Source organism: Mus caroli, chromosome 1, assembly GCF_900094665.2.
Source record: "Mus caroli chromosome 1, CAROLI_EIJ_v1.1, whole genome shotgun sequence".
Taxonomy (NCBI): Eukaryota; Metazoa; Chordata; class Mammalia; order Rodentia; family Muridae; genus Mus; species Mus caroli.
Genome location: NC_034570.1, coordinates 132,119,902 through 132,131,534, shown reverse-complemented (window position 1 = coordinate 132,131,534; position 11,633 = coordinate 132,119,902). Strand labels below are relative to the sequence as shown.

The 11,633-nt window shown below is 34.2% G+C and overlaps 1 protein-coding gene across 5 annotated transcripts in view; it reads right to left on the bottom strand.

The window, feature by feature from the left end:
- The window catches only part of Kcnt2 (potassium sodium-activated channel subfamily T member 2), a 350,913-nt gene that overhangs the window by 69,108 nt on the left and 270,172 nt on the right, over positions 1–11,633 (bottom strand). For 3 of the 5 annotated variants that reach the window (XM_029477031.1, XM_029477039.1, XM_021157906.2), the window contains 2 exons: positions 6,558–6,629; positions 3,365–3,499 (listed from right to left, as the gene is read on the bottom strand). In XM_029477031.1, the coding sequence (XP_029332891.1) occupies positions 3,365–3,499; positions 6,558–6,629 (207 nt within the window). The remainder of the gene's footprint in view (positions 1–3,364; positions 3,500–6,557; positions 6,630–11,633) is intronic. The other 2 variants (XM_029477035.1, XM_021157915.2) reach the window with 1 other exon arrangement.

Here is an 11,633-nt window from a genome sequence, read left to right as displayed (position 1 = left end):
TGCAATGGTGTCAGCGTTTGGAAGCTGATTATGGGATGGATCCCTGGATATGGCAGTCTCTAGATGGTCCATCCTTTCATCACAGCTCCAAACTTTGTAACTCCTTCCCTGGGTGTTTTAACAGACTCCGAAGGAAACTGAAGGGCAGTTTTCTTAGTTTTTACAAGCACAACAATAGCCAGGTGAAAGAGACTCAGCAGTTGCTGGAAGAGAGAAGGTAGATTTGAGACTGATAAACTTGGGTTTAGTTTGTTAGAAGTCACTGAGGTGCATGGGCTAGACGTCTGCAAACATCATGGAAACTGGGGTGAGGTGTTTTCAGGGTAGCGTGAGGATAACAGAAGTAGTGGGACTTTAAGATTTGGTCTGATACTGGAAATTAATTAATATATGGAGGAGAAAATATAAAACATGATTTTATTCTGAAAGTTGGCAGGTTTCTTAGGATCTGTGAATTAAAATATGGGCTGAAAAGCTGAAATTCTGTCTGGGTAGAGAGAGAAAATTCTTCATTTACCTGATAGCAGTGAAATGGTAGGTTAATCTGTTGATGATAGCATACAGGGTAAATTTATGAAGATTTAGGAATATTAGAAAAAAAGATAAGAGAGTTAAAAAAAATTCAGATGCTGTGTAAAACCATTTAGAGTTCAAGGTCATGACCATGCCTGGAAGAATGAAGGTAAGAGACTGAAAAGAACATTTATATAAGATTATTGAAACATCAAGCATTAGAGGGTAATCGGGTTGGAAATAATCACATTAAATTTGAAACAAAAACCTGTGGGCAGTGCAGGGGAGTGACCAAGAAGAGGCAAGTGAGTGACACTACAAAAGGGAAGTGCCCAGTCTTACAGAACTTGGTCTTTCGCTTGTATAAAGATATATTGTTCATTATAGAAATCTATATATATTTTATTTTGGTAGAGTAAGACTAAAATAGCTTTCCAAGCATAATTATCAATTTATAACTCAACCCAAAAATGCAGAAAAAACTCTGAAAAATATTTTCATGCACAGTTTGAAATAATGACTCTTTCCATAGGATTCAGAATAAAACACTCCCCTCCCAAAAAATAATCAAAGGAAATTAATTTTAAATTATTTGGTTACCAGCTTTTGTGACATTTGCTCAAATCTACTCACCTCACATGCAATAAAAATTATTCAGTTTCTAAAATAAACTGTTTTATTTATTTTGGAGATTAAAATGGTTTCATTACCCCTATTCTCTTTTCTACCTACAAATCCTCCCCTATATACTTTGTTGCTCCCTTTTAATAACCTTGATTTCTTCTATTTACGATACATATGTTCCTAAATATATTAATAGAACCTGCTTACTCTCTTTAAGGATATTAGTGCATGTTTGATTTCAGAGCTGACCACTTAGAACTGGGTAACCAATTGCCATTCCCTTCCTGGAGAAGACTACTTCCCCTGTTCTTAGAAATCTTAGTTGACTCTAATTCTTTGCATAGGATTCAAGAATCCTTAAAAATGATGAAACTAGTGTTTGAAGGATCATACAGTGTTCACTCACTTATTCATTCATTTATTCACTAATTCATTCATCAGCCAGGTCCAGAGAAGGGCTGATTTATGGTAGTTGTCTAGTAGTATATAATTTCTCTAAATGACTCTTGTCAGTTAGTTTGAAATGAGTAATTAATATCTTGATACCTTTCAACAAGTTAATGATTTATTACTATCTTGGAATCAAATAACCCATTAAAAGAGTAGATAATAAGGATTAAACCAATTCTACCTCTGTTACAACAAAATTAAACATGGTAAATGAAATAGCATATTTAGTTTGAAAACTTTCTTCTATAAAAAGTTTAATTAGCTTTTGCAAAGCATGGAAGAAAAACGTATATCACTTCCTGTGAAGCAAATCATTAAAGTCATTTCTCTTTTTATTCTCTAAAGAAACAAGTTGCTTATGAGGGTCATTTTTTAATATGGCTCACATTAGTTTCCAATGCACTATTCTGGGCAATCATATTACCTGAATTCTGCATGAACTACTACATTGTAAGAATTTTACAGTGTACATTCTTCCCTTTAGAGCTAGCAGTTCTTATTCAAATTAAGGGTATATTTTCTGGGTGTGGTGACAACAGATTCTTCACATGTTTCATGTTTAACTGTTATTACCATTTCAAGGTAGGTTAATTAATTTTCTCAGGATTATGGATGTGAGAAACTGACTTGCAATTAGGTTAGGAACACACTCAGGTTGTAAAGTTAATGATGTCAAGAGAGACTCCAGGTGGACACTGTACCAGATGGCCTTTGCTGCTCTCTGTAATAGCTTAGGTTTTTATGATTTTCCATTTTATCACATAAAACTGGCAGCTATGTGGCTTTAATTATAGTGCATAATGTTTAATACATACTTTAAAAATACCAAGTATGTTCTAAAGAATGATGGGTTTTGATACCTTGATATCAAAATAGTGATATTTTATGAATATATAAATTATAAGCAGACTTGTAAGTGATAAGTTGAGATTTTGAGAAGGAAATTTCCTAAAAATCACAGTTCAACTTGTCACTTTAACTGAGGCTCACACCTAAGTTCCTACCTGTGAGCTATAAGTCAATCTATAAACAAAGATACTTGATTATGACATAGACTTTGTTGCCAATGAAGGTTTGAAGATGAAGGGAAGCAGGTGAAAGAGTTGAGGATATTTGAGTTATCTTTGCAATTCAGTAGGGCACACATTTGTTTGGGCATCTAAAATCTCATTCACAAAATGGAAACTTTCTAGTGAAACTCTCAAATGACTCTAGAGCAATCCCAAGTGACTCAGATTTGTGATCTCTAAGTGCCTCTTAATCCACTTCTCACAAGGAATCATTTCTCTGCTCAGGTCTGGCTGCCCATGCTCTGTGATTACCAAAATGGATATTTACACCTGAACTAGTTTAAGGAAAGGTGTGAAAAGAGAGAGAGAGAGTAAGGTTGCAAATTCATTCCTATCCCGAATAGATTACTGCCTGACAATATTCCATTCTAGATACAGGCAAGTCTTGGGTCACTGCTAGGAAAGAAACCCAAATCAGAACATGGTCTGTCCTAATTCATGACAGTTACTGTACATAATTTTTAAGAATTTATTATGAAGCTATAGAAGAAATACATCATTATATATGGGAAGAATTATCCGCTTTACTCTGTACCAGTCACTTTATGTACTACATAAGTAGTTGCTTCATGATCGAGTGAATAAACAGATGCTCTAAGGTCAGCTTCCATGTCCCATGTCCACCCCTCATGCACAAATAGAATCAGGTACTCTGCACACGGAGACCACAACGTAAACGATGACAAGGCTAGGCTCCCGATGCATACCTGAACAGAGTCTGCACATTCACAATCGTCTTGGCATCTGCCATGTAGTCTTCCTCTGCACTCATGGTGCTTTCTTTGTCCACCACCACCATGTTGGCAGCAAAAGTCACTCCACACCTGAGCAAATCATCTAGGCTTTGATAAAAATTCCCAAGGAAAAAGAAACAGAAGGTCCTTAAATAAACTCCACGACTGCACTCAGTGCCTAAATCTGCTTATTGGTTGGCTTATGTATGAATCCTTATAACTGAATTTATAGATAATATTGATATACACTAATGAGAACTGTAATGCAATACGACCCGCTGATATGAAATTCAGAATTCATCAGATACTAACAGTCCCAAAGCATCCGTATTTGGAATCTGTGCTCAGTAACACTTAGTATATAAACAGTTCAATAGAAAGTATGACAATGATTCATGCTTATAGCTAGCGTATTATTTCAAGGGCAAAACATTCTAATTGGTTTAAGTTGCTAAGTTGCTTTGTTGAAAGTATAAAAGAAGCAACAGTTATGTTAATTTAGACAATAAGCTAAAGTACAAACACAAAAGTATGTGATATGAATTTATATAAATGTCCATATTTAGATAGATAGACAGAAAGCTCTATTTAACTGTCAATTTTTCCTGCATTACAATGAGTAGGGTGTGTGTGTGTGTGTGTGTGTTTGTGTTTTTGTATTAAAACATTGTTTTAGCAAGAAATTGAATAGTCCAAGTTTCTTTGTCTTTATGAGGTAACTAGAAAAACAGGGGTATAAGTAGTTATGAACTATTTTGGTCAGTTTTCATTCTTATTTCTGTAAAATGTATTGGTTGGCATCTTCCCTGCAAGTTAAAGAAAGAGATGTTTACTGTTAACCCTGACCTAGGCATCAACTAGTTTCAATGTCTTTGCATTTTCTAGAAATGCAAATTTTTTTGTACTAGAAAAACAGTACAAAAAAATGGGGTGAGACGAAATTTGATCTAGTAAAAGGATGAATAGTTATACAGTTCAGTGAGGACATATAAGAAAATCAGTTAATGTCCACACCTCCTGATTCACTAAAAAAAATAATTAAAATGTAAAAATCTGTAGTCACTGCTGATATGGACTGAAGACAGTTTCCAGACATCTCATAAAAGCTCATAAGGAGGCTAACAGACTTCAGAGGGCTATTATGAAAACCTCAGCCTAAGACCTCTAGGAATAATTTGGGGGTGGGGTGGGGAAACAAATACTGCACTTGAGTTTGGAGTAATTCTATGTGACAGATATTTTATAGCTAAAACTGTTTACAGAACAGTTCACAATAAAATTCCCCATGTGAAAAGAGGACAGAATCGTAATATCCAATCAATACAATGATTGTCAAGATTAATCCCTAGTGTTTTAGATTTCCCCTTTGTGTAGCATATTCACTGTACCTCTTCTAAATATATTAAATAATATTTTAGAAATTATCCCATAAAGACTGGGGCTTTTCAGCATGTGCAACTCCTTAATTTAAGCTACAGCTAGAGGGCTGGAGAGATGGCTCAGCTCACTGACTGCTCTTCAAGAGGTCCTGAGTTCAATTCTCAGCAACCACATGGTGGCTCACAACCATCTGTAATGGGATCCGATGCCCTCTTCTGGTGTGTCTGAAGACAGCTACAGTGCACTCATATACATAAGCCACAGCAATACAGAAAATGTTAGATGTGGTCCCTTATGGAAGATTTGGTGATGACTAAGTCAACTTGCTTCTAGTCGCTTAGGACTTTCAAGATATTTCCTTGTATTTTCAGCCTTTTATAACTTTTCTACATCAAAATTCTCTCTTATATTTTTATAGAACAAGAGAAATAAATAAATAAATAAATAAATCAGTAAGAAGTCAGTTTTATTGAATCAGAGCAGACTGGATTTTGCAAAACAGAAGTTAACGCTGGACCAGCGCTTTACTAAGAGAGCTTGTTCTAAGTTTCTTAGAGCACCCTGCTTTCAAGTGCATTTGTTGACTTCATCTTTAAAGTGTTTCCTGTTGTAGTGACTCGGGACCATGAATTATTAAATGATTAGAATTAGAAATGCATTAGAATTTAGACAAAACAAAAGGTTGGGATAATATTAGTGAAACATGCAGAATCTTGGGGTCCTTAAGGCTTTATTTTTCTAATTAACATTATAGCATTTTTGAGTAGGCTGTGAACCTGTTCTTATGAGTCCTGACTGATACTTCTCTACTTTTTCATAGCCCACAACCCTTTTTTAAAAAGCATGCTGTTTTGCACTGTTCAGCCACCAGATGGCAATAACAGCCAATGAAACCCATCCGAGTGACACTCAAAAGTTGATTTCACCAGGCATGCCTTTTAACTTTTCCATGACTCACTCAGTTTTTCCAAGTTGGAAAATGTGAAATTTGCAAGTGTGAGGAAGTATTCTTGTTTAAATGGGTTGTATTTTCATGAGAATTTCAAACATAACCTAACAAGAATTATACAGGGACATTCCATATATAATTCCCTCTCTAGTACACATGTGTATATAGATATGGTGACCAACCTTCAATAATTATTAGTCTACAATCAATCAATCCTCCTACATCTTCTTTGGAATTTAATATTCTTAGTTTCCTTTTTGACAGTCACAGATATTTTGCAGTATTTCATGCTGCAAATCTGGTGATAATAATCTGGTGATAATTTATTTTTCTGATTAATAGTGTCACAAAATGTTTATATTTTATATTTTATGTTAATACACTGCATAATTGCATGCATAACATAATCCTTTAATTAAAAAGTTATATAATTACAAACTGTGAAATTTTCTTGAATAAATTTTCAAGAAATTGTTACTACTTACATTGAAAATATGGTACTGTGTAATTTTAAGGTACTTTTGGATGCCACTTTATCAACAACTTTACTGCAAAAAAAGTGCTGCATTTGCAAAGGCTGCAAGACTAAAATACTTTGCAAATGTGTGAACCTGACCAATCGGACATGCAGCAAGGTCTGGTGCAATTCAGCAATGGAATACAGCTTAGCCGTATAACAGGGGGTACACAGCACAACAGCATGTGCTCTGCATGCAAAGGTCACCGTATTTACTGTACCAACACGACAAAGTACACTCATCATGCAGGAACAAGACACAGAACTTGACAGATCACAGGACACTACACTCATCATGTGCCATAGACTTTGTCACCTACTTGTCAATAGAGCCCACCATGTAGTAAACCATTGGAAACCAACAGATTGCATCCAGAAAATGCATATCTGGCCTATGTAGCAGATGGGTTACAAAATGAAACACAGTGTCACAACAGGGGCAGCACTTCTAGGAAAGGGAAGCAAGTTCATTTAGTTTGCATTTCCAAAACCAAAGAAAAGATACATCCTAAGTTGCCCTTTCGCTTGAGAATATAATTGCACTACTTACAAACCATATGATACATTAAGAACTGTGAGTTATAAATCAGAAACACTATGGCATAATTCTAAAAAATACAGATATTACTCTTGATTAAGACAATACTTATAGAATACTTCAGTTACTCAATGCAGAAGAGAATTTGACCATGAAGAACAAATGGTTGTTTTTTTCTACAAATGCCTCTAACAAGCAATCAATAAGCTTGAGTATCAAGAGTGCTTTGTCTAAAGAATATTTATAGTCACACCATACTTCACATCTCAACGTATCTAGTATAATCTACATATGCATGGAAAAACTGTGTTGCGTGAAGTTGCATTGACACTATTTCGCCTTTGACTTTACTGTCTTACCAAGGTATATTGTTGAGGAAATGTTCATTATAAATGAAATCTTTACAGGTAACCACAGCAAAGGAAAGAACAATAGAGTTCAAACTTGCTTAGAGAAGACTTAAGTTACATCTACTTCATAGCTCTTAAATCCTGCATGCATTCACTGAGCATATATAGACCCCAAAACTGTTCAATGGACTTTTAAATATATTATTTTGTATAAAAGAGTAGCCAATCAATTTATAACATATGTTGAATTTTAAATGCATACAGAAAGCCATAAAGATGCGATGCTTTTTTTCTAAAGAGAAAATCATCTCTAGGGGCACCCAGGAAACAGAATTGGGAAATATCACAGAAAGGTAATATTTACTTCGGGTGTTGGCAGATGAGGAACAATTTGGCATGAACAAGACAGGAGGGAAATACTAGGTCAAGGTAATGAGTGAGAAACTTGCAATTTCCCAGATGCTGAGCCTCAGATGGATCAATTCTTTTCCTAACTATTTTTTTCTGTTGATTTCCCTCCTCTCTCTTTCAACTCTAAAGAAAATTAATTTTAATAGAGTAATGTATTTAAAAAAAAACTTCCAAGTGATGACACTGTTAGAATTTTGTCTGAATTCTTCTGGATATTTAATTTATTTGGCATATTGAATGCATCAGTACTATTATATTGTTTTAAACTGCCACAATTCAGTTTGAAAATTCAGAATTGTTTAACTCATAAATCATTAGAACCTTTCGTAATCATTTTTAGTTTAAAAAATATAGTCATATAATATTGGTATGTTCACCATTAGATGACTCTTAAGCACCAGTTTAAACAAAGATCTCAAGCAAACACAGAGTGACTATTATTCAGTCTTTAACAATCTCTAATGTTCTTAAGTCCTTAATCTATATTCTAAGACATGTATTTGCAGGATTTGGGATGGAGATTTCAATTCAATTTCTAGAAACTTTCTTGCTTCTTAACATTAGAAGGGTAGCTGAAGGGGTTTGCAACCCCACAGCTTGCAACAATATGAACCAACCAGACTTCCCAGAGCTCCCAGGTACTAAACCACCAACCAAGGAGTACACATGGAGGGACCCATGTCTCCAGCCACATATGTAGCAGAGGATGTCCTTATCAGCCATCAGTGGGATAAGAAGCCCTTGATCTTGTGAAGGCTAGACTCCCTCCCCAGTGTAGGAGAATGCCAGGGAGTGGAGATGGGTGGGTGGGTGAACACCCTCATAGAAGCAGAGGACAGGGAATGGGATGGGGGTTTCCAGGAGAGAAACCGAAAAGGGGGATAACATTTGAAAAGAAAATACCTAACAAAAATAAATAGATAACAACGACAACAAAAACACTAGGAGGGTAATATTTTATGGCTCTCAATACTCTTCATAATTTTAGAAGTATGCTTAAAGATGCAAACACCAAAAGCGCTAAAAAAATCAAGGTAGTTTTGCTCTTAACAAGTCATTTTGCTTGTATCTTTTTGGCTAATTTTAAATTTCTAAATCTTTTGATTCTGGCTTTTTAAATACCATTCTTAATTATTAATTGTAGATATGTCCGTGAGCTTCCATGATATCTATTTTAATCTGGTATATTCTTTTAGGATTAGATTATTCCAGTTTCTTTACAGTATTTCTCTAAGGTTTTTGTTGTTGTTGCCGTTTTTAGTTTTTTGTTCTATGGTTTTGGGGTTTTATTTTGAGGGGGTAGGGGTTGTTTTTGTTTTCTCACAAGGTCTCCAGTCTATACTTTTTGGAACTCTTGAGTAATTGAATCACTAAATTCAGTAAGTGATTTAAACTGTACTCAGGTCGCTGAGCAAATAAGTCTTTGTGCTATAGTCTCATGTGAGAGATAAAATTCAAGATGAGACTCTTATAATTTTTTCCTCTTATGACTGGTAGAGATGATAAACTATTATTTTTACAAGAAGTGGCTTTTTAAAAGAAATCTCATGAACTTTAGTTATAACATATATTTTAAATGAGAAAGATATCTTCCAAGTTCTTAGAACTTGCTTTTAAATATGGATTCATCTTTATGTGATTTCAGCAATCTTAAGGGATAATCTATTCACCTAAACCAAACAATGTAACTACATATGCCCAGTGAAACACAGTAACTAAAGACAAACCTGTGGTTTAAAAGAAACTAGAAATATAAAGAAACAAACAACTCATGCACTCATGTATTTCATAGCTATTCATTTATCTGAGTGGACAACAGTCGTTAATATACAAGGCTGCTTAATAAATTAGTTATACATAATTGGTCAGTTTTCCTTCTCATTGGGAGGCAGTGAATTGGCAGGCATAACTTTACATTGAGAAGCACTATTACTCTGAAAATAAACAGACACATGGAACACTCATTGAAAATATGTCCCTTGTCTCTTTTTAATGATATGTATTCAAAGTATGATGGAATGATTAATATAGAAAAAAATTAGTAATAAAACACAATAAACTGTGTGTACTTTTTACTTGACTAATAGAGAAGCCTATCTGTTCTATTAGAAGTCACATGAAAAAAAAGATGGTAAAAGCTTCAAGGGATTTTTTCTATAAACTTCCTAAAAAATTGATCATATGAAAATAAACGTAAAAGTTACTATTTGTGCACCACATATAAGACACGTTTTTACACATACTGAAATATTTTAGTTTTTTTTAAGTCTGAGAGACAAAGTTAAGTGTGTCAATGAAGTAAATGCATATCTAATAAATTTGTAGGTTAAAGCCAATCAAAACAGACAAAATGGCTAGTTATAAATGAAATAAAATGTTGAAAAAATACAAAGCATGCAATGTTTTAAAATAGAAGTGAATAAGCTCATCTGTCAACTTCAGCTCTGAGTGTAGTATCTAATAAGAACACAGACTGTGAATATAAAATCTTATACCTCCATAAATATCAAACAGTACTGTACATATATTAAAATACTAAGTAGATCACCATTGCCAGGAAGTAAAATCATACATGCTGCAGATTTGCAAATTTCAACAGAACCCCTTCTGTTCAATTAAATTATTAACCACAATATTTTTATTTCAACATCAAGGAAAGAATGTAATATACTTTTATGATCAAAGTTAATTTCATCAGTATTTTACAACTACATTTTAAGTAGTCTTTTTATCCTTTTAATTGTTTGATCAGGGTCAGGAGAGATGGCTCAGTAGCTAAGAGCATCTGCTGCTCTAGCAGAGGTCCTAGTTGACTTCCAGCACTAGCAGGGCAGTTCCCAACTCTATGACTTGAGGACCAGGGAAGCCAACCCATTTGCCCCATGTATAGATACCACTCAGGCAAGTGTTGCACAGAGATTCATGAAGGCAAAACACCCAGATATGTATAAATTTTAAAAATGTAAAGAATTTAAATTTATTTGAAAGTGGCTATTCAATGTGTGTGTGTTTGTGGTGTATGTGCATGTGTGCACCTGCAGTATGTGTTCAAAGCTTGGGTGTCTTACACACTAGGCAGGTACCATTCTACTGAACTACATCTCCTGACTCTGTTTCTTTATCAACCATATTTTTGCATAAGAACTTTCAGTAATTTAAATAGTAACAATGTTAAAGTTGTTATAGGAGAAGAAAATCTAGCATTTTCAGGCTGTCACATATGCCAGATCTTATGCTAGTATGTTACATATATTATCTAAGTCTCCAAATAACTTGAATTTTCTTATTCTTTATAAATTAAAGAGAAAGTGAGATGGGGCTACAAGAATAAAATAAAATGGTCCAGGCTGCTCTGGAGGTTAAGTTTAGATATCATCTCAATTCTGTATGAAACAAAACTGTCCATTACTATAATTTGTAAATAAGTGTTTAGGTACTGCATGAAAAGAGGTTGATTGATTTAATAAAAGATCAGTGTAAAAATTCATGGCATCAGCATGGCTCTGGCACTTCTTTGTCTATGTTTGGATAATATATTACAGCTTTGACTTCCAACTAAATTTTAGCTAGACGACCTTTAAGGTAGAGGCTATAATCAAAATATTGGAAATCATTCTAGCACCACAAACAAAGGAGAACAGATGGTAGAACCATCAGAACTGACAGTACTCTGATGAACTATGGAAAGATCAGAGTGACTCTAATGAGCCACAGGAAAGATGTTTTCAATGTGCCAGAGTTTCACCACCGAAATGTGCAAGTCTTTCTATTTATAAACATTCTGAATATCCTGCTGTGTGTTGAATGTATAAATTGGATTTGCGTTTTGTTACTTCATTTTTACAACATTTCTTTTCTTTTTATATGGAATTAATTTGTATTTTTTATTAATTTATCTCCATAGGCACTCACTTAATATTCATTCCACCACTGCTCATTTAAACTTATTTGAGAGTTTGGTGAAACGCTCAAAATTAAGCAATAATTGCTGAAGTGTATAAGATTATGATTGTGAAAGTTCTTAGAATATGGAGCTATGTTAAGGAGAAAAATCATCATTTCCTGTAAATTTGTAGAATACATTGCAGAATAAAAAA